We start from the raw sequence: 27,262 nt of genomic DNA, 5'->3' as shown, positions 1-27,262 counted from the left end.
ACTCTGACACTCAAAGGTTGCTAAACAGCATTTAAAATGCTAACTGAGGCCTGTAGAGTCTGGGATGTAGCTCTTGGGTTTTCGCAGTTTCTCTGAGCATTGCAGTCTGACCATAGGATGAACTTGCTGGGAGATCACTTCAGGAAAGATTGGCAACTGTTTCGAATGTTTTTTATTTGTGAATAATCTTTCTCACTGTGGAATGATGGACTCTAAACTGTTGGAAAATGACCTTATAACCCTTGGCAGATTGTTTGACAGCAACAATTGCTTCCTCCCCTTGGCTCTGCAACTTCTTTTTGCAGAGGTAAGTTGCCCCTTTTCTTTTGAATATCAAGGAGTAGTCATCAGATACCCCATCAATTTGGAGCACTGGTGGCCATTTGGATGACTGGATGACCACTACTTCTTGATCTCTTAAATTAAAGGAGTACTTTACCTCTGCAAGGAGGTAAATATGGGATTGGGCCTTAGATCTTGGAGATGGCTTTCCTCCTTGGCATTCTATTAACACACAACTGAATAATCCAGACCAGCAAACTGCCAACACTTTTGCTTTGGTAGAGGTGCTCACACTTGTTGATGACCCAATTATCAAGTGCATTGGATTGGCAGCACCTCACTGCTACTTACGGTCCTAATTACTACAGGAGCAGTAAAGGTTTTCTCAGTTTTTTTTTTTTTCTCGTTAAACTGGTTGTAATGAGCTAATTTTACTTTATTTGACCAAATCTTTTTTTTTTTTTTTTTATATGTCCGGATATATAAAATCCCTAGAATCGAGAGGTTGTATTTTTATTTTCCCCAAAGACTGAATGCTGCAGTTTTGGTGGCATCTTTTTCAGGCAAGGCCTTGCTTATTTCAGCAAAGTAATACCAAATTACACTCATAATGTAATATGTCAGAGTCTTAAATAAAATGCCTACAATTCATACTGGTCACAGACCGAAAAAGATTTGGTACTTTCTTACATTATAAAAACGAGGACAAAGAGGTCCTGAACGGTTGAGCAGCTGAAATCCAACATCAACCAAAATTAAAGAGTATTTTGCCACCAAAACTGCAGTAATTTGTCTCACAAAGTGTTGTTAAAAGCAAAGGCGATACGATGGCGAGCAGGCGCCCGTCTCCAATTCCTTTAAAAATGCACAATTAAAAACTGCACGTTGAATCTGATAAAACAATTTTCTTCTAAAACGGACTTAAAGTTTTTCAGAATTCATAAATTTCACATTCAACTTGTTCCCTATCGTGAGAAAGTCAATCAAACATTTTTACTGCAGCGTTTTATTATCAAACCAACACATAGCGTTATAATTTACAGCAGGATACATAACATAGACATGGACATTTGTATATATATAGATTTATTTCTGGTACAGTGACATTTGCACGCTTGTTCCTGAGACTTCATAAGGAGCCGCAAACTCTGTCAAACATGGACGGATTCCTATTGCTCAAAAAGATTAGTTCTTTCTTCCCTTCCTCCGTTCGGCCTATTGGGGGTAAAGAGAAACAAAGTGTGTGAGAATAACCTTGCATGCACGTCACTATTAGCATGAAAAAGCACAAAGCAACATCATGATCGCTCACTCTGTGGATGCTGCAGCCAGTGGCGGTCCATATAGTAAAGGTAACAGCTCTCAAACTCCTTCTCGCTGTAGTTGGGCACAGACACTGGGATAAATGGATCCATGCTGTCAAATCCCCTCTGATGAGCACAAGAGACAGGTTGCAGCATTAGAAGACACAAAACCTGTTGTCTTCGTGATTGTGCAACATTTAACTTGATGGCTTTAAACAGCACGCACAGACATGAAACCTCACCGCAAATTCCGTAACATTTACAATAAACTGAAGCGGAAAAATACAGGCGTCATGTTGAGAGCACTCAAGGCTCTGTTAATTATTGAAATGCAGATATCAAATATTAATATTTATTCAGTTCAGATGCACAGAGGGGAAAAATAAATCAATAATGCAGATTTTTAAATAGAAATCAATGTGCTGAAAAATAGACAAGTTCAACTAAAGTGAAGCCCACACAGTCGGTGGTGAAAGGCTAAAATCTGAGTGATGAAAGAATATTACAGAATGTACTTGAAACGCAAACAATTTTCATTAAGTGGGATGAGAGTGTTACATGATCTCGCCTTGAGTCTTGTGATTTGATTGGTATCAAGTTGAAGAAGTTGGAGATAGTGATTGATTTACTTGTCCATTAGTGAAGTGGTCTAATGCGAGTGCGATAACAGAAATTAGAAACAACTCAACGACTCAAGTCACCTGGAAAACAGAGACTAAGTAGAATCTGAACACAAGGAACAGAATATATTTTCAAGGCTTCTCAGCTGTAAAAAAAAAAAAATACTCCAATTAAATATGAAATGTTTTTTTGTTTTTGTTTTTAAATGTACGTATACAGCAAGAAAGGTGTTTCCTTGCTGTATTGTTAGACAAACGATCCTTTTTGTTGCTCCCTGATGATAAAAAAAATGTCAATATGCCATTGATCGAAGTTAGTAATTAAATGCAAAGACTAATCTGCCGTGGCAGTCTGTTAGGTACAATCAAATGTCCTCTGACCTCTCCGAGCAGCTCTTGTGGTAAGTAGGCACCCTTTGGAGTGTAAATAGACCCCGTCTGAGACAGAGTGGTGATGATGGCACCTCCGGTCTGGGACAAGAGAGGGAATATTCATCAAAAACTGTTCAAACGTCATGTTCAACAGTGACTGTTGTCAGCACTCGTGCTCTTCTCACCCAGTCGTTCTTCGTCAGCTTTCTCAGGTTGTAAATCAAGGTGAGCTCTTCTGGATCCACCTGATGGCAGAGAGACAACGAGACATATGAAACTTGACATCTGCAACAAGTGGAGACAAAACAAAACAAACATTGAATTCAAGGCATGCCAGCATTGAGAAGCCCCCCCCCCCTCCTCCTCACAGCAGTCTTATCCTCCTTCTTTAGGCTAGATTGTCCCCACAGGGCATTGACACCATCCACCACCACAGCCAGGCGGAAGTCCACCCCTGGTTGCCCGCTCTGCAGCCTGAGTTCCTTCATCACTGCCCCCACAACGTCGCTGCTGCTCTTCACACGTGATATCCCCTGCAGCACAGAAAACCATTCAGGCCTGATGACTGCGTGTTATGAAAGGAAATAAGACAGCGTGGAAGGAAAACAAAACGATTCAGAGCAACACAGTTATGGTGAAGTCAGCATAGGGTAGGAGAGAGTAATTTCACACTCAATTTATTTCACTCTAAGCCTGTGGATGTTTGGATTTGAGACAGATTAGGTGAGAAATAATACGACTTATAAATCTCCCATATTTTGTCAAACTTCGCAGTGAGATTGCTCTTAAACAACAGATGCTCGAGTCAAATTAATATCATCCCCTAAAGAAGTCCCGCTGGCAAGCCAAACACAAATGTGTGTCCACAAAGACTAAAACAGAAGGATGACTGACAGAAAGGGAGATATTCACAGGCACAGCCACAACAATATTGTGCTGATCCTTCATTGGGCTCAGTTCATTGGATACTGATCAACACAGAGCACACATGAGGTGAAGATGAAGCTCGACTCGAAGGAGATAAACTCAGGCAAAAATAAAAAGCAAAGGAGAGTCATCCACAGTCGTTTACACTGATGGGAGGGAACTCACCTGATCCACAAGCTCTGCGAGTGTACGTCCCTCGTCAGTGGACTCCCTCTTTGTCCAGACGTAGCGATGCTTTGTTTTTATCTGGGAAGGAAATGGGACAGGTTCACTCACTTTTCTTTTTCTCTTTTAGATAAATTTGCGTTACCAGTGTTTGTTTGCACTGACATTAATTCATGTGATTGGACATAAGGTAAATGGTTGCCTGGACAGAAAAGGTTCATTTTGACCAACAGATCCCAGATCCTGATTAACCCCACAGCTTTTTTTCCAAGGAATTAAAATATGACTTCAGCCTGGAGTGTTTTGCATTACAACTGAGGTCTGAGTTACAGGCTGGATTGGGCAAACTACGTCCTCTCCAACAGCCGGAGCTGCCAACACAGACAGTTAAACCAGGAGGTGCTTTTTTTTTTTTTTTAAGATGCATTTACTCCCAAACATTTCAAGTCACACACTTCCACGAGGTTACGGATCCATCCCAAAGACCCTAGTTCCAGGAAAAAGTTTCTGCCTTAAAATGCAGCTAAAGCTCGTCCAACTCAAGAATCTCTGCGTCTGCTCTGATTTTACTCGGAAAGTTCTGATCAGAAGTGATTAGTGTTTTTGCCGCTTTTATTGTTCTTACAGGATGTCGGGGCGCCTTCAGCTTTAATTTGCCACCTGCAGACTTTGGATTACCAAATTACAAGTTACAAAGTCCCAGTTCTAAGATGCTCAGGGTATCCGGGGAGCACCATTAAAACTGCATATCCATCCACCAGTTTTGCTTAGTGCAGGTGGGATGTTTGGATAGCACCGATATCTAATTACACGACCTGTGCAGATCACCTGCCAAACCAAAACCGCCGGTGAAATAAGATAGCATTAACTAAACAAATCAATTCCTCAGTTTTTTAGCTGTGCAATGGTCTTTTTCTTTAGACTTCAGTCACCAATGTAGTAAATAAATGAATTTATCATGTTTTAATTTGTTTTACACACAAAGAGCAACAAAAAACGCTCGACTAGAGGTTTTCTAAGGGACTCCTGAGTAGACTTTTCTTCCTAGGTGGTTAGCAACTTTTTAAAAATACCAACATTAAGGCAGCTTTTTTTTTTAATGTAATTAAAATGTAACATAATATGACAGGTGGTGTCATAGTGCCATTATCATGTGCCTTAAAACTGCTGCAAACCCACAGTTAGTGTTCATGTACCATCTGCAAAACACATTTCCTAATCCTCCATTAGCTTTAAATTGAAGTCCGACTCATAAGACTTACATGGCTTATTAGATTAACACTGGCTTTGGGTACGATTTCCAAAAGACTCAGGAAGACTTTCTTTTTAATATCAGAGAAAAGCCTTTCACTCATAGTCTACCATTGTTGTTAACATTGCAATGCATTGTGGGTCATAGTAACGCAAGACAGATTCGTCCCCCCAAATGGCTTCAGTCTCTGCAGATTACCGCCAGGTAAACATAACTTCTATTCAGCCAATTCAAAAAGGCCAAATTCAGTTTGAATCCAAGCAAAAAAAAGCTGAAGACAAACCTGAAAACATGACAGGATATGTACACGAAATGAAGGTCGGATGAGACGAAGGAGATTTCGACTGACAAAAGTTTCAGTCTGGTTACGACAATGTTTAAATTCAAGTCCAACTTGTTTGTGGTGCACGTGTGGTTCAAGTTTTGTTCCATTTGAGCTTTGATTGATCTGGTTTTCAAGGCTTGAGTGACTGAAAACAGTGTTAAATTACAGAAAAAAAAAAAACCCAGAACAATCACACCTGATGGACAAGTTTGTGGCAAGCTCTCAGGTTTGCTGTAGGCTGCCAGAAGTTAAAGCAAAGTGATAAGAGTGTTGTGTTTAACTTCTGTACATACAGAGAGCTTGTGTTCCGAAACACCCAAACCCAGTGAGATATAAGAATAGCACGTGGCTGTAGACACAATTACAACAGAAACACGAGTGAGCTCCTCCCCGTTAGTGTTTGCTGATTAAGATATCAAGTGAATCAAAGTCATTAAAACATATTAAGGCCTACAAGTCTGACAACTTAGCGCCATCAGGCTTTTAAAGTGAAGCAAAAGACACAGAGTAAATGTTTCTACCTTTGAAAGGAACGGTTCATTGGTGATTTTGAAGTTGCGCAACCACGCTATGGCTTGTAGTGGCTGGTCGAAGCGAGAGGCCTTATAGGATGATGGCAGCAGCTCCTTGCAATTCTTCACCCAGAGGTGTGCTGTCGAAGACATGGGAAAGGTGGCAGGGTTACCGTTATCGCCGTGTGCAGTCCTTTCTTTTCCGCTAACAAGCATCTGGCGTGTGCGACTGTGTGTGTCTCACCATCAGGAACATGCAGCACCAGCCACCCCTGCGTGTAGCAGAAGTGAACTGTGTGACACAGAGACATCGTCTTCCCGCTACCCTTCAACCCATCTGAGCAACGCCATAAGGATAACAGCTTTATTCAAGTTCAAGAATAGAGGGGTTTGTGCATGTGCACGTGCGTGTTTGGAAGGATACAGAATAAATATCTCAAAGCAGGTTTGCTGTAGTCTGCTTTCTTCAGGTAAGAGATGACCTCCAGAGCTGGCTGTCTCGCCATGACGCAGGCCTCATTAAACGTCTTCACCTAAAACCCACACAGAACACTTTCTATTCGTATACTTCATACAGGTATTTTCATTTCAAATTTACAACATGTATATTATTTAATTAGCCAGATGTCACTCATTAACTCCCAACATCCAAAGAGGAACCTGCCTGCTGCTGATAGCGCCACGGGAGGCCATGAGGGAACAGAGAGCGGACGTGTGCGGAAGGCAGAGTGTAAAACTGTCCGATATGTTTCTCCGAGTGGAACGCCTGGAGAGACACCAATATGAACTTATTAGTCAACATCACAAAAATAAGTCGTTTGACAACAGTTTAGAGATTTTATTTCAGCCAGTGTGTTGCACCGTTTGCCCTCCACCTGCTTTGTTCACCTGCTTTGCAACCAGTTCTCGATTGTGATTGGTCAATACTGCCCAATCTACAAATGAAAGAGGCTACTTGTATTCATCTACGTATAAAGAATATAGTAGCGCAGACGGGATGTGAGGAAAAGGTTCATTAACATTCCCAAGTCTTTGAGAGACAGAAATGACAAAACCTTAACAGATTCTGACTAAGACTGTAAGCTCGAATGGTTCAGAAAACTTTTTTTGGCTCAGCTTTGTGGACTTTCCGGACTCATAAACTCTTTCCAGCACAAAGATTCATGTCCTGGGGTCAGATTCAGAGTATTAGAACTGTTAACATGTCTAGTAGTGAAATCATGAAAATATATGTAGCATGGTTAAGCTTTATTTACTATGCAATTAAGTCTTTGGAGTTTAGAAAAGATTCAGTGGCATCGGGATCATTAAATGTCTGTGCTACACCCGTCATTTAATCACTAGGTAACTAATTGCATGTCTAAATTACTCCAAAGTGTCTTCAATCGAACCCATTAGAGTACATTAACCATATCCCATGAAAAAAAGCTCCTGTTACCGGGTCACTCTCTTGTGTTCTGCATACTGAGATGGGCTCCGGTTCTGTCTGCACAGCCACAGCCTCCTGCAGCTGCCCACCTCCACTGGTGTGAAGGGATCTCACGTGTGTTATCTGCAACACAACAGCACTAGATTAAAACATTTGCAATCTCCCCCTTTTTTAAAACGTGACACCTCAAACTACGTTAGAAAAATCCAGGGCAAATCATTTTGAGTGAACGGCTCAGGTTATGTCACCGCAGCTTCAGTGCACTGAAACATCAGTGAAAATCGACCTCACCGTTGGTCGCAGCCTGAGGGTGAGTCTGTGAAGGGCCATGATCTGAAACGCAAACGATAAAGGGAAATTAGGTTACTTTTTCAGCGGTTATGTGAGCCACAAGAAGAAATAAAAATGAATGGGATATGTATCAACACAGCAGTGCCCTGTAACCTTGCGTAAACACTTAGCTAACAGCTAGATTCGGCTCCCAAGCGGGTCTAACAAACCCGAGCCGCGAAAACGACTCACCGGCGGGTCAGTTCGTCAAATGCTGCGTGGTGAAAATGTCGGCTAATTTCATCAATAGAAAGGCATCAACAGTTTGGCTTACGGAGAATATATAATGCACAGTCCCAGTCGAAGTCAATGTGCCAGATCTGTCATGGACGACGCCATCATGCACTACAGGAAGTGACGTATAACCGCCATTAAGCCAATCAGATCGTCCAAGCCTGGAGACAGCAAAAGAGGAAAATGGAGTTGATCTGACTTTGGAACATTTTGCCTCTAATAATTAGGAACAAATTCTGACGCAAGACTGTTTCCGAAAACTTGAAATTTGTTCACCATTTTGAAAAAAAACCGACAGCCATTTCGAAAGCCTCAGAATGTGTAATTATTGTAGAAATGATGTAGGAATTATTTGGCCTTTTTCTTTTTGGTCAGAATCTCTACAACTAAAACACAATACTTTCGACTTGTATGATCTCAGTCGACCAACAGATGTATAATAGTTGCAGAGGGATTAGGCATAAAGTCACAAACCCCTTCGCAATGACAAAAAGATACAGAACCAACTGTACTGTAAATAAAACTAAAAAAAACTAAAAATAAAATGCAGTCCAATGAATTTATACATCATTCTGTTTCTACTTAACTTTGTGCATAAAAGATTAATTCTCATGTAGCCCTAGATATGCTTTTACATGCTTTTCTGGTATATTTCTATTCATTTTCTATTCATAAAGGTCTCTTGTCATACCCTTATTCAAGTTTCAACTCAAAATACTTTTTTTTTTAAAAAATACTGCCATTTTAAAAGAGCAAGATGGTTCAAACAAAAAAAACTGAACCCAAGGCTTCAAGTGAGACATGAGTGCATAATCCAATTAATGATACAACAAACCCTACATCCACCTCTTATATACAGTTTTAAAGATGTGACATCACATCTCAATTTCTTGTTTAAATGTAACATCTCTGAACTGTTTGCATTTCTTTGTCAAGTGAGGGCATTTTTATACCGTCAGAGAATTTCAAGAGCATCCAAATATACATTCAAGACACAAAATATCACTTTTTGTATCTCTTTTTGTAGTGGTTGTTAAACACCTCAGGAGTAATCCACCTGTTACCTCTAATTTTCAGTCTAATTATTGTGTCATTCTGCATACCTAAGCCCCCCCCCCCCCTTTCTGATACTGTTCAGCTGCTGTTTAATGTCTTTTTATCCCTGACAATTCTTCTTTTGTCCTCTTCTTGTCCAGTTTCCAGCGATTCTCTAAGGACACACTGCTCATCATGCTAAAGCGTACCAACTTTTTGGCTAAAAGCTCTTTGGGAATCACTTTATTGGCGTAAAAATACAATTTTATGGCTGTCAAACTGTTGTCTTTGGCCTTTTTCATAGATACAACTGAAAGGAGTGGGATTAACTATTTGTTTTTGAGCCAGGCTGCTGGTAACAAAACAGTTATGGATACAATTAAAAAATTATACTTTGCTAAGATGTGGGTTATGTGTAGATACAGCACTGGTTCATCCCTGAGTTAGGCGTCCTTTTTATGCTTGAGTGGTTTATGGGTCAGAGTTAAGTAGCTTAACAAACAAAAAGACACATTCCTCTGTAAAATGGTCAGATACAAGGAATGGACTGAAAATGAGTGAAAAGAAAAAAATAGAAATCTACAGAAAGCCCGAAGAAATATCGCTCAAAACCACTTTAAAAGATTTACAACAACGTCTGGCTGCTTGGATTCAAATAATAAAGAAAGGCAGAGTTAAAAAAAAAAAATTTGCACAGTACTAATATAGATGTAGATGTGTGCTGAAGTGTTTGTAGGATGTTGAAAGGTTTCATTTTTATGCCACTTCTTAAAAAGTTACAAACTCTGTCCAGCACTGAAGGATTTCTATTGCTTAGAAACATTCATTTCTCCTTCCTCTCTCTGCATAAACAGACAAACAAACAAAAAATAAAATCAATACAAAAAGCCTTACAAGCATTCAGAGTCAATGCAGGACTCATCTGAAGCAGTTGAGCATTTAGTCATTAAACTTTCACAGTAGCAAAAAGTTTGACTTTCTGGTTATAGCAATTCAGTTTTGATGTTATTCACATTGTGCTGTGTCTGCACTGGTCCTAAAAAGGTGCTTTCAGAGTGCCAGCTCAAAGCTCATTATATGTAATTTAGTTTGTTGTCCTTTTAATGCTTGCTTTATTGTTCCCTAAATTTTGCCGTAGGCTCCATCACAGCTCAACCCCTCCCGAGGCTCTGTTTCGTACGTGGAGCCTAAAATGTTAATGAAAGATTTCATTATATATCTATTACTTTGCTATGGGTATATTTTCCTTTCATGGTGCATATTTAAAAGACAATTAGGTTTTTTGTTCTGACAATACTGAAAGCCCCAGCAGATACAGACATGCTGGTTATTTACAGGGTCTAAGCAGTACAAACCCAATTCTGTAAAAGTTGAGATGTTATCCTAAATGTAATAACACTAAAATCTGGAATTTGTCCATTTTTTAAAAATTTTTCTTTACAAACCTTGAGTTAGCAGACACGAGTACAAAAAGTCACACAAGTAAAGGATGATTTTCAGTGTCTTCACTGCCAAACTTTATTATATTCAGAAATGTAAATACGTTTCCATGTTCATTTATACAATTTACGGGTTTCCCCATTTTGGATGATCCTACAATAAGCAGATTAACAGTTGACAGGTGAGGGTGTCAGAATTAGGTATAAAAAGAGCATCCACTTAAGTCATATTCTTTCCAAGCATGGAAGGGTCATGACTCACCACTTTGTGCCAAACTCAGTTCAGGAATCTTCAATAAGTTAAAAGGGATATATCTCAATCTTATATTACAAATAACTTTTGGTCTTCAACATACATTGTATAAATTCGTGAAAAGATTCAGGGAGGGGCGCTGTTTACTGGATGAGCATCCAATGTGCAAAGGCTGCAGTTCCTTGACGCGCAAACGGCCGAGTCCCGGACTGGGGCCCTTTGCTATTTGCTTATCCTCTACTCTCTCTGCCCCCTTTTCTGTCCACTCATTGTCAAATAAGGGCCGCTAGAGCCCAAAAAAATTAAGAAAAAAATATTTAGGGAGTCTGTGGAAATCTCAGTGCATAAAGGCAAAGGATGGAAACCACTGTTGGATGTGCGTGACCTTTGTGTTTGCAAGGGGCATTGCACGAGAAACCATCATAACCCCAGATCATTTACATACCACTGGGGCTTCGGAGTACCTTTGGAAAACCATTCTCCGAGACAGACACAGCCCACTGCTGCATCCAGAAATGTAACCTGAACTATATTATGCAACGAGGAAGCCATGAATCAACTCGGCGCAGAAACGCCGCTAAGTTATCTGAGAATGAGCTCATCTCAGATAGACAGAAAGACAGAGGACACCTGTTCTGTGGTCAGATGAGTCCACGTTCTAGCTGTGTTTGGGGAAAAAGATATGTTGGTTTCCAGGTAGCAAAGATAACAGTGCTGTTATCAGCAAAAGGTTCACTTCTATATTCTTGAAGACATTTTACTTCTCATCAATAAGGTTTCTTCATTTCTAACCTGGTGGATAGTTTTTACATGCATGGGCGTTTGGAGGCAACATAGTCTATGGAGAACGCAGAAAGGGGGCAGGGGCCCATTATAAATGATAATATGGATACTGCTTCAGCTGCTATTAACAACGAACTAAACAACCAGAACAATATATTGACGTCACTCACTTTCTCAATATTGTTGTTTTTCAAAACTACGAATTGCTTTATGTTTCGTCTTAATCAAATTCATACTGCACGAGTGGGGGAGAAACACCGTAGTTCTGAATGCTCAATTTCACCGATGCACGATAAACACCTCTCACGTTAACTTTTCAAAATGTGTTAATAGCCCATCTTCCTCTCCCACCAGTGTGAGCTGAATCTCATCTCGCATGACGCACTGCAACTTCTGAGCTGCTCCCCAAATCCTACCAGCAGCCTACTTCAGCCAAGTCGTCGCCATTTTATTAAACGTCTAAATAGCCCTCCCCAATCGCCTATTACGAACCGCAGTGAGATCCTGTGCTGTATTCACCGTTTTATCTCCTCCTCTGGTCACATGAAAATGGCCACGCAGTTACATTCCCGCACATCCAACAACCAGCCCCTTTGCACTGTCAGCCTGTACCCCAGCGCGCGCGAACACGCACACACTCACACACACTCACACACACACACACACACACACACACACATACAAAGCTGCAGCCTTCAACCCGACCTCCCGACAGCCTGTATGCATACGAGAGCGAGATGAGCCATTAGAAGTGGCGGGAGCGATGTAACTTTCCCCGAGAGAAGTGGGCGAAATAAGATCCAGCGAGTGTAACCAGTCCGCCACCTAGCTGCGGAGACGCGCCGACGGAGATCTGTCGACTGTATGATTATGAAAACACCCGCGCCAATGTTGTTGCACAGAAGGCTCTGCGCTCCGATGGGACTGAAACTCGGTTTTAGAGGGTGTTTGAACCTCTGCTTGCCTTAGTTATGTAATCAAAGCAACATTTATTGCACCAAAAGCGGTGGATTGCTGTTGGTGCGAAGGGGAAGAGGACAGCAACACCTTCACCTCCTGCCTAAACGCAGTTGGCTCTGGGACGCGCACTCGGGTAAGTAGCCTACGTAGCCTTATTACAGATTGTCATGGCAGTCCGTATCAATGTGTGCAGGCCTGTCATCATGAGGCAGCCCTGAGCTCAGCAGGTTAGAGAGAATTTGTGCATCCGCTTTGCGCTAATTCGGCCCCTTGTTGCTGAGTGTGTTTCCCCTCTGTTCTCATTGCATGGTGGTATTTCTTATTTCAATGTTGCTGACACCAGCAGGGGCACTAGCAGAGGACAGATAGAAGAGAAAAAAAAGGTGGCTCGGGACTTCACCACATCACAAGCACCACCGTCAGAAGGCATATTTTGATGCTACGTAGCCTCGTACTTCCATGTTGAGTTTCAGTTTGCAGCTGTGCGTCTTTTCGGACTGTTTTATTTTATAACGGAGACAGGAGTGACGACAACAACTACACGTGCACGTGTGTCTCATTTGTAAGTGCGACAGCATCAGGCGGATGGTGCTTTTAGGAGGTGCGCAAAGTCATTATGGAGAAGGAAGCTCCCGTTGACGTCCTCAGTTAACCAGTGATAGGTCGCTCCAGTGCGGTAACACCCCCAGTGTCCGTACTGTATCTACAGTACCAACATCATTTAGCCTACGCAGCTGCGACTAGGGTACGCAATGTTCGAGCAACACACTTCTAATACACTAACAGGAGCGAAGTGTGTGTGTGGAGGAGAGACTCACGTGAGAAACTTCCCCGTGAAGGTGGAGTGGGAGGCGGCTCCGACTGCAAAGCTTCAGGGTTTAATCATTTCAGATGCCATCACAGAAGCCTCATTTCCAGCTGTGCTCATGCTGTTGTCAGGCAGATGATAATGGTGTTGTAGTTATCGATGATAACACTGTCACGGGGATGTGATGACGACTGGAAATATGGTGAGCCATCATCATGATTTAATCGTCGCCTCAGCGCTCCAGAGGAACCGCACTGACTACAGTGTCAAGTCCACCCATCATCCTGTCACTGGAAATAGCTTCTGGTCTAATGTTAGAATAATTTTGAGTTATGTATGAGAGGTATCGCTCCAGAGAGTATTAAAACATATTAGTATGCTCTTTGAGGGATGCTGAATGAGCTTGCCCTTTCAAGTTTGAAAACCTGCCACTCTTATTGTGGTACAGGCCAACGCTGTAACCCACAGGACTCAGTTGTCTCATCCCATAGAGAAAAGTGGTTGCAGTTTTTTAAGACGACCACTGTCCACCTCCTTGCTTATTTCATTTTATTGTAAGTAGGATCGGCCTTGAAAACAGCTTTCCAATTCTGTTACATAAGAGTAGTTACTGGAACAGATGTTGATTCGTGCTCTCTGTGATTCAAGGAAAGAGTTTGGGTGTGGAGGAACCAAGAGGCAGGAGAGATAGCCCACTGAGCTCTCAAATGAAAACATTATCTGAGATGCTCTTGTAAGTTTAAGCGGGCAATTTGGCGCGTTGAGAGACAGATGAGCTATTTCATAAGAGGCTCTCATGAGAGAGCTGCAAGAATGCTTGGCAGGGTGTGTTTTATTAGAAAATGGGCGAATGTGTCCCTTAACGAGTAGAGAATAATGAAGGAAGCGTGACAGAAGATGCTGCTTCCCGTCGATGCGTTCTGTAACTCATCTGGTCTCAGTGTGAGTGAGAGTGAAAGTTTTTCTGGTGAGGAGAATGTTATTTTAGGGTGTGTTTCTTTGCTGTAATGTTACATTAAAAGTCCATTTACAATGGGGTCAATGAAAAGCTTACTTGACTTAGAGGAAGCAATGGGAGGAGGAGGAATTTGCACTCCTTTCCAAAAATAAGTTTTACCCTTTCCTACGGATTTGTGTTACCACTACTGAAAGGGGAGGAGGGGAATGGTTGCACTGTGAATGGAGGGATTTAAGCTGGAGAGGAGGAAAAGAACGGCTTGGAGGAGGAAATATGGTTCTGATTAACATGGATACAGTGTGTGAGCTGACTATTTTACTGTGTGGTCTGCAAAGAGGGGAAGAGAGTGGATGGGACTAATAGAGAATGCATGAAAAAGCTTACAGCCAAACATGAAAAGGGGAGTTTCAGGGAGAAAAGAAAGTACAGCAGCGGGAAGGGTGGGAGGAGAAGTGCTTGTGGGAGTAGCTGAGAACAGAAGGCGCAAAGACACTGGGGAGAGGAGGGGTGGGACACTGGATCAAGTGTTGAATTAGTCGGGAGCTGATTGATATATTGATTTGGGCTGAGGCACACTAGGGATAAGAACATCAGTAAAACTGTTAAGGGTTTAGGGAGTCTTGGCTGCCTTTCACATCTATCGTTATTTGCAGATTGCTACAGAAAACTAGCCGATGCTGTTTCTGGGGAATGTGAGTAAGTCTTCCAGTTTGTGCTGACATTCTGGGAAACGGCGACGTTGATTGGCCTCCTGGGTTTTCTGTATGATGAGATCATCTCTGTGGACACAGACTTTAGCACCTCTCTACAGCTGCCTGCAGGACGGGGACTTTCCCCTCAACTCCTGTTCTGTTGCGATTCAGCGTCTGAGCTCACTGAAATGACTAATCACAGACCTCTAAATCTCACTGTCTTTTCTTCCCCTTTCTTTCTGTTTCAGATATACTCAGCTAAAGCGTAAAGGACAACACAGAGACCTTGCCCTCGCTGGATGAAAGCGTTCGACTGTACTTGGACTATTAAAGGATCTATTTTTGTAACCTTTCTGATCTACCACCTGCATTCTGCTTTCTACCTTTCATTTCACCATCCCCACCGGGCTCATTTAAAAGTGTTATACTGGAAACCCCACAGCGCCCTACTTCTCCCCCCTGACTTCTCTGATGGACCAGAGAGTGAAGGGGGGAACCCCTCCAACTGCCGCTTCCACTCTGGACCCCACGTCTGCACCTGAAGACTCTGAGAAGGACCAGGTGGCAGAGAAGAAGAGGAGAGGGGAGGGGGAAAATGGAAATGTGGGGAAAAAAGAGGAGGAGAAAAGAGGAGCAGGAAAAAAGAGGGAAGGAGACAAGGGGACGGTGCTGGAGCTGCTTATTGAGGGGCGCTGTGGAAGTGTAGGGCAGCAGGAGCTTCAGATCTCTGGCAGAGAGACGAGCTGCCCTGAGGGAAATGTACGAGTCCGCATTGGACTTCAAGCCAAGCGGACCAAAAAACCGCCCAAGATCTTGGAAAGCTACGTGTGCAAGCCCACCATCAGAACCTATCAGAGACAAGGCAGGGGGGGACTGTTGAGGGTGGATGGAGATGCAGGAGCTGGCCAGCAGAGTAAAAGCAGCTCCACCACAGACGAGGCAAACAGAGAGCAACGCTCAGACTTGGATGCTGTCCAGACCACGTCCAAAAAAACTGCAACTGCTGCCTCACCACCACTTACATCATCATCATCCTCGTTAGCGCAGCCACCGTCTTTATCATCAACAGAGTCTACCCCAGCCTCTGTCCCTGCCACAAACAGCCCAGGGACCAAGACTGTCAAACAGGTAGGTTGAGGACAATCATCTCTCATGCCAGTTAGCTTGAAATAGAGGAAAATAGATAAAAGTTGCGATGACCAAGGGTATATGTGCTGTTGCTCTGATTAGGTTTAATCACCAGGCTTTATAGATGCACCTAAACGGTTCAAAGTCACCCAGCTTTGTCCTCACTTGTAAAATGAGCTATTGTCTCTAAACTGAAACCTAAGCAGCACATTAGAATTAACAGATCTATTAATAGGACAACAGCACGGCAACCACTTGGAGTTATTACAAACACTGGGCCATCAGTCCTCATGATAATCACCCAAGGGGAAGCTTATAGCTTTAGCTGCTCAAACGCCACTCAAGCAGCGGCATACCAAAATTACAGAACAAGTATGAAATGTCAAGCCTTCTCATCGGTATTAGTGGCAATTTATAGCTACCAATAGCAACGCTTTCCCACTCTCTTTCACTCTGCTTGGCTCTCTATATCCGTCCCTCTCTTCTATTTTTACAACCCCTCTTTTCTCTACCTGCTCTCATTTATCTTTCACTCCCCCCTCTGTCACTGTCCCACTCTACCTCTGTGTTTCTCCACCTTTTGTATTTCTTCTTTCTGTGTCAACCCCATTCCTGTTTCCATCACCTCACTCTCTTCTTCTCTTTAGTGTGTCCTCATTTCTCCGTCTGATTGAGTAATTTTACCCTCGCGCTCATTAATAAAGGCATTTCAGTTACTGTCTCTTTTCTATCATCCTTTACTGCAATCATCAACAAAGTAATGGATGTCAAAACCGCTGCTGTCTGTGACAGAGATTGTGTGTTTGCATTCCCCAGGTTCCCGTCAAGCTGGCCGATAAGACAGAGGAGAATTCAAATGGCTCAGCAGAGAAAGTAAAGAAAGACAAACTTCCAATTGCGAATGGCCAGCCTGTCCCCGCAGGACCCAAACCCTGCTCACCGACAACAGACGAGACAGCTTCAACCACTCCGTCCACCTCATGCATCCAGACAGTCTCCACACTAGAAACCAGGAATGATGGGAAGAGCTCCAAGAAACATAATGGTTTGGTTCAGACAGCAAAACAGAAGGGACTGTCGAATGGGAGAACCTCTGCAAACATCCTTGGCACTCCAACCTCTCTGAAAAACAAAGCTGTAAAACACAGCAGTTTTTCCTCTGTTTCTTCTATGGACTCCTCAACGAGGCCTCCAGTCTCCACTGGCTCTACCGACTCTCCTTCCTATCACCCAGTCACCCCCAAACCGCAGTCTTGCCCCACTGTGGATATCTCCTCTGTCCAATCCCAAGGTCAGGATCCTTCTCTACAGACCCCTCTAGAGAAAAAGAGAGATAAAGAGAGGAAGGCTAAGAAAGAGAAACGGAGAGATAAAATATCAAAGCGAGATAGACTCGATGCTTACGGTGCAAAGAGTGAGAGCAGAAATGAGGAAGTCAAGAAGAAGAAAAAGGAGAAGGGAAAAGATGGAAAATCAAGACATGGTAAAGAAAAGGATGATAAACACAGAGCTGATAATTCAGGCTGGGATGAACTAAAAGCTGAGAAAAAGAGAGAAAAGCTCAGTCCAGAAAGGCAGAGAACAGAGGAGAACAATGCCAAATGCTGCGAAACAGCTGGTAATGGTAAACTAGATAAAACCTGTAAAGTAATGAATCCTAGCAGATTAGATGAGAACGACAAGACAGATGACAGTTGCAAGCCAGCCAAACAAGCAGAGCCAGCAACAACAGGTGATACCAGTAAATCAAAAGAACAAGACGTCTCAAGACATTCAACTGTGCCTCCAACCCACTCTACTTCTTCTGCTCCTCCCCCTCTGCCCACGTCTTCTGCCCATGCTCCCATTTCTCCCCCTTCTTCTCCCCAAGAGCAGGATAGCCGACCGCTCAAAAAACGTAAAGCAAGAAGGCCCAGCTGGACTAAGCTGGTGCACCGTGCTCAGAGGGCGGAAAATCAGGAATCCCCTTCAGATTCCTCACATAATCCTTCACTAAATTTCCCCCAGATCACCAAGACACCCCTTCCTGCCAAAGCCAGTATTCAGCAGAGTGATGAGTCACACCCTGTGCCCTCTAGCTCCTTATCCAGCAGCTCCTCCCCTCTGTCTTCTGCAGTCAAACCTCCAACCCCAAAGCAGAATCATCCCAAATCAGATTTGAGCCCCCCTGCTTCCAGATTCCCCATAAACGTTGTCCGAAAAAGGGGCCGCCCGAAATCCCACAGCTCTAGCTTAGATGAACCTCCCCTTCGACATTCACCAAACGATGTCACAACTGAGGTGCCTCCTCTGGGGTGTGACGGACTCCAGAAAGCCCCTGTGCTGGAGCCAAGTCCAGTACTGCAGTGTGCCGCTCAGTCTAAATCCAGCCCCAAGAAGCGTGGTCGTCCTCCCAAACGCCCCCTCCTTGAGGACCAGAGTGGAGATGCATTGAATTATGCTGTTTATACGGAGAGGAGTAACGATTTTCACCCTCCTGAAAAGGGGAACCGGCAGCTAAAGATCAGGAGACTGATTAATGAGATGAAGAAAAGAAAGAAGAAGAGACTTCACAAAGTAATGATGTCTGGTTTTGTTGGAAAGGAGCGAAAGGGAGGCGAGGCAGCACACGGGGACACCTCTCTGAGAATGTGTAAATCAAATGAGGCTACAACGGTACACACGCTCTCAGCTCTGTCCTCCTCTTTTGGGAGTAAGCTGGGCCCTCAGATCAATGTAAGTAAGAGAGGCACCATCTACATGGGCAAGAGGCGAGGACGCAAGCCTAAATCCCAAACAGCTAATCTAAATTCCAGCTCCCAGAACTCCACTCAGCCGTCTCTGTTTACCAATCCCTCTGAAACATCTCTCTTCTCATCTAACCAACCACAGCCCCCTCCCTCTCACCCTTTTCCTTCCCCATCTCTTACCCACTCTAGTGGTGCCCAGAGTCCTTACAGCGAAGTCAGCCTCGTGGAACCGACATCTTCCCTCCTTTTTTCTCACCCTTTCTCCCTCCCTTCCCCATCTTCCTCCTGTACATCCCCCCGTCCTCCCTCCTCCTCATCCCTTTCTCCTTTTGTGAAGAAGAGCTGTCCCTGTCAGGGAAGACATCACTTCCCCTTTCACCAGTCTTCATGTAAGCTCTACTGCCCCACCCCTCCTCTTCATCCCACACCTGGCTCTCCCAGCCACCTGAAGGAGGCGACCCAATCCCCCAGGAGTGAGTCACACAGCGACGAAACACTGCCTAGCGACAGCGGGATTGGGACAGATAATAACAGTGTCTCAGAGCGAGGGGAGATGAGGGGAGCTCGAGGACTGCTGAGGTTGGGTCATGGTTCAGGGGCAATTCTGGGGGGGCAAAGACTCCCTTCTTCTCTTGCGGACCGTCCCTCTCCAGTCTCATCGCCCCTCTCTCACATGCCCAGACTCACTAACCCTCTGAGCAGCTCAAATACTGGGGAGCGGCACAGAGACAGACACCGGCACAGGCGTAGGGATTACGACTGTTCCTCTTCCTGTACTTGCTTGTGTCCTTGTCCCTGCCCAGGACACAATAAGTGCACTCAGTCGGACTATTACCCTTGCCTTGGGCACAATGCACTGAAGAAACAGAAAAATAAACATAAGAAGAAGCACCAGCAGCTGCACATGCAGGATCCAGAGTTTCTGGCTGAACTAGATGATCTGATAGCTATGTTCAATGAGGTCCACATTGGACGAAGAAGTTGGGCGAGGACAGGACTGGGGCAAGGCTTTGATGGGAGTGCTTCTTCCGGAGGAAGGCGACATCATTCCTCCCCTCATTCTCTCCGCTCCAACATCTTCAGGATCAATCTAAATGGCTTCTACTCGCCTCACCCTCCATCTTTCTCTGCTAGTCCCTCCTTCACCTCGCAGCCTTTCTTCCCCTGTCACTGCAACAGGAAGCCAGACCGCAGGCAGTGTGGCTGCCCGTCAAAGTTCCAGGAAACCATTGAAAATATGGGCTTTTACAGCAGCTATCCCCCAACACTCTATCACCACCTACCCGGCTCATACCCGCTTCCACCCCCTCACCAATACGCCCCCCATCAACCCCACCATGCCCACTTCCTTCTCAACCCGGCCAGATTCCACAGGCGGAGGAGCAGGCTACTGAGGGAAGGAGCTTTAGGCGGAGAGGTTGAGGGAGATATAGGGGGAAGCAGCGGAGGAGGGGGAGGCTCAGGGTTCACATCCAGCCTCTCTTGTGGCTGTGGGAGGAGCGAACATAAACACAAACATAAACATCGTCACAGGCATTGTGGGCGAGACATGGATGACGTGGATGAGTTACATGAGGATGAGGAGGATGATATATCGGAAAGAGAGATGCTGACCAGTTCAAAGGCACGATCAGGGTTCATTTTGGGGCAAGGAGATGGAGGAAGGAAAGGTGCAAGAGGATCAGGGAGCGTGCTGTCAAAAGAATCCCCCTGGTTACGCCAGAACGGAAATGACCCCTTCTCTGCAGCTGCTTCATCATCATCCTCAGCAGAGAGGTATAAACATACATCTCTCACCTCACTGGGGCTGGGTTCCTCTCACCTGTCTTCATTCGGAGGAGGCTGGGGGGGTTTGGGCCAGACCTGGATGAAATTCGGGAGCCTGGGAGGCTCAGGATTTGGAAACTCGAACCCAAGCTGGAAAGGCTTCACTGGCGACCATTCCGCTGGCAGACTGACTGCATCAGATGGAGAGGATGAAGACGGCGAGGATATTCACGAGTCACACTTGTACAGGACGTCTCCATCCCCAACACACACCAACCTGTTCACCTCCGCTGCCATGGCAACAGGGGGTAGGGGTCTGAGAAGCGGATTGGCCGGTAGGAATCAAGGAAGTGGAGAGAGGTCATGGAGGAGAGATGAGCCGGCATGGACAGAGAGGAGGGAGGCAGGTGAGGATACATGAATGATTTGATCAATATGTGAGTGAGCAAAAAACTGACAAGTCTGTGGCTCAGAGGGAAACTATGTGGGCATGATAGTATTTTTCTGGCTGGAAAGCTACAACAAAAATCCATTGAAAGCATTGCTTCTTGAGCTGCATGAATGCACAGCTGTGTTCTGTTTTTGCTTCATTGGCAGAAAATGTGAATATTGATTGAATACTGAGCGTAATCCAGATAAAACAGAGACATACACCATTGAAATATGACAATAGCAACCAAATCATGACAGCCAGCTGAGATAATAGGTTTATGCCTCTTTTCACTTGCACAGTATGACAGATTTTTTATATTTGGCAAATGTGGAGATGAAACTTTAGCACTGATATCATATAATGACAATATGGTGACAGCACTGCTTTTTCTCAGGTGTTTGTCGAGCCACACATCAAAGCCTGGAGGGTGTTTGAGAAGAAATCAGACTCCATTCTTTTTATAGCCAGTTTCAAACTCACTCTCTGCTATGCAAGAGTAGTGCCTGAGACGTGCACACAGCCGCTCTGCAGACACTTCTGGAAGAATTTTTAAGAAGTGTTGTAGCTGGGAGGCAGCATCTTGAGGGGAATCTGCCAGAAAATCTTTGAAATCTTCCTGGTGTGCAGTGAACCGCATGCTGTTGCAGCCCTAGGCTGCCCAGTGAACACAGTCATTAGTTAACCACCATATTGGCTATTTAAAGCTCAGCCTATTCCTCACTGCTGGCCAACGGGGCCTATTTGACTTGGAAAAATCCAATAAGGAAAGAGTGGTCAGTCTTGTCAGGGGCTGTGGAAAATGGAACAAAAAAGATGGATGACCTCAGGAGTGAATGATGAAGGAATAGAAAGGAGGTCAGAAGGGGGGCAAAGAGAGATAGTGAGGGAAAATGTTGTTTTTACATAGAAGTGGAATATATTTGCTCGCTATGAGCTCGCTATGAACAGAACATGTTTTGAAGTGAATCTCATTGGTGCAGACTTTTTTTCTTACTTCGTCTGCTCTGCATTCCTAGAGTGCGAACCACTTTGATCATATGTGTGTACACAAATAGTGTGCAAGAGTGCATACGTGTGCATGCTCAGTTAAAAGGTATGCACACTTTACTGTGTTTGTGTTCATTTTTTACAGCCTGTGCATGTGTGTATTCAGCTCATAAATCACTTTTTAATGCATTTCCCAGAAGTGATCTGGTCAGAGGAAATGTTGTGACTCACCTAATCTGTGGTCCATCCGCATGACTCAGCCTAGACTGCCCTCACCTCACACCTCCTGCCGGCTCAATCACTGATCCACATCTGTCTCATTTCCTGTCCACCACACACACCCCACCCTCCCCTCCTGCCTCTGTCTGCCTCACCCCCTCCCTCCTGCTTTCCATTTCAGTGACTGCAGGTTTACAAGGTGACTCCAGAAGCCGGGGGCAGCATAAAAGTGTGCCAACTCCAGCCAGTGTGGCGGTGAAAAACAAAAGGGGGCCAGGACGGCCCAGGAAGCATCCACTGCCCTCCATCTCATCCTCTCCAATTGGCTCATCTGCAACTCTGTCCATGTCATCACCTGACCTCTTGCCAGCAAGCAGCCACAACAGAGATGGAAGGGAAATAGCAGGGAGAAAAGATGACATTATGTCAGGGAGAAGAGGAGGAGGCAACACGGCACAGCAAGTCACAGAGCTGGAGTTGCAGGCAAAGAGGAAGAGGGGTCGGAAGAGAAAACACGGTGACTCTCCTTGTTATCAGAGGTAAAAACTGGAGCTGGTTGACTTGAATATTCAATACAACCACTCATTACTTTTATATTAACCCACTGTTTTCAGCACTGTGTACTAAACCAGTGCCATCTCTCTCTTTCTCTTTTTCCTCTCTATCATTCTACCTCTCTTTTTGTGCTTTCCTTTTAGTCTCATCACAGATAAACCCGAGTGTGACACCTTCCCTGAATGTCTCAGCCAGTCAGATGTCGACCAGCCTCTGTCCCAACCAGAAACCATCCACAGAGAAGAGAGAGCTGTTGGTCCTCCCAGGAAGAAATTTCTGAGGGCTGGGCTTTACTCTGATGATTACAAGACTACCGAGTTAGTTGACTAACACGTAAACCACCTGCTATAACATTTTTAAATGACTTTTTTAGTTCATTGATTTATTTGTCTGTCTTAGTCCCCCCTTCCAAGCCCAGAAGAACTGCAGCCAGAGTATGGAATACACACCAGGGGAGAACGAGTACAGCCTTTTACCTGCCCCCATGCACGTTGGTGAGGGCAGAAGAACACAAATACAATGCTAGTGGTTTGTTTTTGCTGTGATCATTGATCCAAACTCTCTTAATCCTCTCCAGGAAAGTACCTAAGGCTAAAGAGAATTCATTTCCAGTTGCCCTATGATGTGATGTGGCTGTGGCAGCACAATCAGGTAAAGAATTTCTCAATAATAGACAATCAGAGAGCTCCAAGCATTTTTAAATAATGGAGTGTAGCTTTTCAGAGTGGTTTTAATATCCTAGGTAGTAATTCTCATGTTATTCTGCTACAGCTTCACCAGCAGCCTGCTGTCCCTCTGAAGAGGAAGCGCCGTTACTGTAAGTTGCCGATATTAGAAATGCTATCATCATGTTTAGCTGCTGTTTTAGTTCTGTATCTTAATGTATATTCAATTCTCTCAGGCCGCATAAAAGAGAGGACTGCATCCTCCCAGCAGACAGCGGTAAGTTTTGTGGCTTAAAGTTGTGCTGTTCCAGTGTAGCTTTGATAAATTACTCTAAAACTTTCGTGCATCTCCGCATGTGCTTTTTACCACACAGGAAGAGAGCTCCAGCGACATTACCAGCTTGTTCCCTCACCTCGACATGGAGCCTCTGACCAGCAGTGAGAGGTATGGATATTCACATTACACAATAAACCGCTTGATGCTTTGCAGCTGAACTCATGTCAGCGTCGATGGCTAATGTTTCTCCCTGTGTGCCGGGGCCAGGAGCTTTGTGGTCAAACACCACGTGTTCCTCGTGAGGAACTGGGAGCTCGTGAGAGACCGACAGATCCGAATGAGGATAGAAAGGGAGAGAGAGAGAAACGAGGAGGGAGAGGAGGGAGAGGAGGGTGACTCGCAACCTCTGTCCTGTGATGAATCCAGTGGGGACGACAGCCACATCAAGTCAGGTCCATGAAGCAAGTGTGTGTGTTAGTTTTTGTTTCTGTAGGTGTTTGTGCATCTGTGGTTGAACTCTATACATTTTCATAATTTATTCAGCTGGTTGACCTTTTTTTTCTTTTTTCTTTGTATCCTGTGTTGCGTCTTTTACTCTATGTGTGCATGTGTGTGTGTGTGTTGTGTGCTCGTTTGTCCTCGTGTTTGGCTTGTCTTTCTATATCATTCTTAAACTAAGTGGTTTTCCAACCACAAAATGCAGCCTGCAGAAATGTTTCCCCATTTCTGTCATCTGCTGCTGGTGTCCAAGAACCCAGCAGGCATTAACTTTCCCCATTAGCAGCAAAACCACACATTTTCCATCAATGACTTTCTGACTGATTGCTGAAAGAAATCAAGGGGAAACAAGAACACACATAATTCGATGTGTCTCTAAAAGACATAATGTTCTGCCTGCAACTCCTCTCTTTGCTAACATGTAGAATACTTAACCCTTAGATCAGTCCGTGGGGGTGGAGGTGACAGTAATCAGCAGTGACCCCAACCACCAAAGTCAGGACACCTCCAGCTTGCTCACTGCCAGCCCCTGCGTGAGTTAACAATTCTAACACCACCCACACGAGCAAGAAAGAAAATCTTTTAACAAAGCAAGGATAAAAAAAAAATCTACTTTTGTGATTAGTTTTGCATACTTGTTCTCTCCAGCCCACCAAAACCCAGAACAGTCAAGAGCAGAAGGGAGAGGAAACAAAACGAGGGGAAGGAGAGGCCTGCAGCAGAGAACAGAGGACGAAACGGCTGAATGATTTCCTTTTGACCCTGCAGCATTCATAAGCTAACACAGAGAGAGGTAAGAGAAGTATCAGCTACCAAATAGGAGATCCACAAATGTATGTACTAATTTGTTAATAGTATCGTGTCTTTATGTAGGTGGAACCACTCTGGGAAAGGGACCAGGCCCACCACTGGACAGATGGACAACAACTGATGTCACAATACTGCTATCAACAGTAGCTTTGCTCCAGAGAACAGAGGAGAGCTTGATAATTATAGTGGCATAAAATGCAAGAAAGACATCTCTCACGCAGATCGAGGAGTATTTTGAACCTAGCGCTCTGAAGGTCATCACACCAAGGATGAAACCATGGCAACACATCTTTTGTCCGAGATGAAGAGAAACAGAGATAGACTGTCCTGGACGAATAAATGAAACAGACCAGCTGAAATGAATTTGCACTAGTGCTGGATGAACAAGCACACTAAAGACTGTATGTATGCTGAGTGGACACACTATAAACACACACACATACACTTTGATTGCTCTTACTTCGGCACCTTAAGCAAATTGGAGAAAAAAGAGATATTGCACGGGAGGTTGAAAGTGGACATGTACGGTACCCAGCATTTCAGCTCTGCAGTTTCCAGAGAGACGAGGAGCTCGCAACCCGCCCGGGGAACACAAATGTGGCCTGGGCCCTAAGTAGGTCAAAATTGAACCCTCATTTACTTGTTAAGCTTTCAAAGTCACATTGCACCTTTGGTAAAATGGCACGAGGAGAAGCGAGCCAGTTAAAAGCTGTTGAGACAGTGTTAGGAGTTTTGCTTCACTTTAACACGATAGTGTCTGCCATGTACCAGTGAATAGGCAGGGGAGGGGGTGGGCTTAGCAATAGGAATTTTGGCATCGCTGCAAGAGAATTTCTAATGAGGTTTTAAGAAAGAGGTTATTTTTTGAAAAAAGAAAAAAGACGGCTTGAGCGCTGTCTCTAATAGAAATGGACAGAGTATATTCATGATAGGAATGTTTATCGTTAACTATTTTTTAGTATTGCTTCCGAGGGAGGGGAGGTCAATGTGTAAAAAGTGGTTTTGTTTACTTCAGACTGCCTTTGAGAACGTTTCACTCTTTGCTTCAGAGCATTGACAATCAGAATGTCCTCGGAGAGGAGGAGCAGGGAGGAAAGGGAATGAAAACGAGAATTGATTTACCCCTAATGCTCTGTAGAAGTGCCATGTTGTCTTGTGTGCGTACCTAAGCGAACTCATGCAGTCTTTAAAAGCAATATCTCCTCTGATAAGGACTATATAAGAACTTCTGTTGTTTTGTTTTGTGTTTTTTGTTTTTTTTAGTTTTGTGTTTTTGTTTTTTAAAGTTGTGAATATTTGAGGAACGGAGGTCATTTTTCTGTAAAAACGCATCGTAGATTGTTCTCATCTTAGGAGCATCGGGCTGATCCACTTAGTGGAAGTGAGCGTTCAGTTTCATGTGAATGTACAGTGCATAGAGAGACCATTTTTTTCTTCCATCAGTAGTAGCGTGTAAAATTAGTATTATACATGACAATACTATCTGGATTATACATAAAAGGTAATAATCAAACTATCATTTTACTGAGATGTTTTTAACAAAATATACAGCTGACCAATATATCAGATATTTCTCCTTGACTATGATTGTATATGATTTTTTTGTAGTTACGTATTTTTTCCCTCTTTTTGTTTTTTTTAGCTGAGTGTACTTTTGTTTTTGTTTTTTTTGTTTTGTTTGGTCAGACAATCAGTGACAGTGAATTAGTTTTTCCAGTGTTACATTTCTGCTCTCTTTCTGTAGTGCGGCTTCTAATAACAAGCCAAGAAAGTGCAATTTCTTTGACTGTTTACATACTGTATGTACATTTCTTCCTCTTTCATTTTTTAAACTAAGAGCACTACATTATTGCCAGTGGATGATTAACTTTATAGCAAAGGTACACATAAATCCACATTATTTATCTAGTTTGCATGACATGTAACCTTTGCTTGTTGCCTCTGATGGTGTGCATCTGAAAAACAAAACATCAAAAAAACAGTGATAACTCAATGCCATAGAATGTCAGCTCAAACTTTTTGCCTCTATATCCAGAATAATAAAAGCATTTTATGTCTACTAGTACTGTACTGTGGAAACTCTTCGTGTATCAGCCACAAGGCGTACTGCGTGCTGTGTGTGTTTTGAATGGAATACTGCAGTGATGTTAATCTGCTTGAGCTAAGAGTGCTATCTAGTGGTATTAGATTGTATATCTCACACTGTGTTGTCCTCCATAATGACCCACAATGGAGGACGGCACTATCAAAGGAGCACGATTACAAGATGGGGGAGGGTTGGAGCTCAGTCAGGACATACTGTAGACTGTTTTCTCTGCCTCCCGGGCCTTCAGAACATCCGAGGGCCTGCTGGGATAGTTTGATCTGAGCAAATAAGTGAGATAAATTCAGAGGATCCCCTAGTAGCTTAAAAGGTAGTTAAATATGCAAGTGTTTTACAGAGGAATAGATTGTTAGCTCAGTGTCTATGCAATCACACACATAAAATGTAATCAACCTTGTTTTAAAATGAAA

General features: G+C 43.8%; 2 protein-coding genes across 7 annotated transcripts; one reads left to right on the top strand and one right to left on the bottom strand.

Moving 5' to 3' along the window:
• Window positions 1-1,268: 1,268 nt before the first annotated feature.
• dap3 (death associated protein 3) lies at window positions 1,269-13,197 on the bottom strand. Of its 2 annotated transcripts, none has more exons than XM_075465590.1 (14): window positions 13,041-13,197; window positions 7,793-7,913; window positions 7,480-7,521; window positions 7,198-7,311; window positions 6,424-6,525; window positions 6,184-6,292; window positions 6,004-6,096; window positions 5,769-5,899; window positions 3,671-3,751; window positions 2,947-3,111; window positions 2,764-2,823; window positions 2,588-2,677; window positions 1,595-1,712; window positions 1,269-1,497 (listed from the first exon to the last, which is right to left on the bottom strand). In XM_075465590.1, exons 3-14 carry the CDS (start codon window positions 7,516-7,518, stop codon window positions 1,412-1,414), a joined length of 1,188 nt encoding a protein of 395 aa, XP_075321705.1. In that variant the 5' UTR covers window positions 7,519-7,521; window positions 7,793-7,913; window positions 13,041-13,197; the 3' UTR covers window positions 1,269-1,411. The 2 variants fall into 2 exon arrangements, with proteins under 2 accessions (XP_075321705.1, XP_075321703.1); XM_075465588.1 differs by having other exon boundaries at window positions 7,711-7,913; window positions 13,041-13,194.
• Window positions 11,833-26,807, top strand: LOC142380075 (uncharacterized). 5 transcript variants are annotated; one of them, XM_075465583.1, is made up of 14 exons: window positions 11,846-12,355; window positions 14,929-15,808; window positions 16,625-20,711; window positions 22,125-22,482; window positions 22,642-22,815; window positions 22,898-22,992; window positions 23,076-23,149; window positions 23,270-23,315; window positions 23,400-23,440; window positions 23,538-23,608; window positions 23,708-23,892; window positions 24,380-24,471; window positions 24,587-24,731; window positions 24,812-26,807. In XM_075465583.1, exons 2-13 carry the CDS (start codon window positions 15,152-15,154, stop codon window positions 24,713-24,715), a joined length of 6,009 nt encoding a protein of 2,002 aa, XP_075321698.1. In that variant the 5' UTR covers window positions 11,846-12,355; window positions 14,929-15,151; the 3' UTR covers window positions 24,716-24,731; window positions 24,812-26,807. The 5 variants fall into 5 exon arrangements, with proteins under 5 accessions (XP_075321702.1, XP_075321701.1, XP_075321700.1 ...); XM_075465586.1 differs by lacking the exons at window positions 24,380-24,471; window positions 24,587-24,731; window positions 24,812-26,807 and adding an exon at window positions 24,120-24,373 and having other exon boundaries at window positions 11,838-12,355; window positions 23,708-23,905; XM_075465585.1 differs by lacking the exons at window positions 24,587-24,731; window positions 24,812-26,807 and having other exon boundaries at window positions 11,839-12,355; window positions 23,708-23,901; window positions 24,380-24,470.
• Window positions 26,808-27,262: the final 455 nt, after the last annotated feature.

The sequence above is a fragment of the Odontesthes bonariensis genome, chromosome 5 (genome assembly GCF_027942865.1).
Source record: "Odontesthes bonariensis isolate fOdoBon6 chromosome 5, fOdoBon6.hap1, whole genome shotgun sequence".
Taxonomy (NCBI): domain Eukaryota; kingdom Metazoa; phylum Chordata; class Actinopteri; order Atheriniformes; family Atherinopsidae; genus Odontesthes; species Odontesthes bonariensis.
This window is presented reverse-complemented; position numbering and strand designations above follow the sequence as displayed.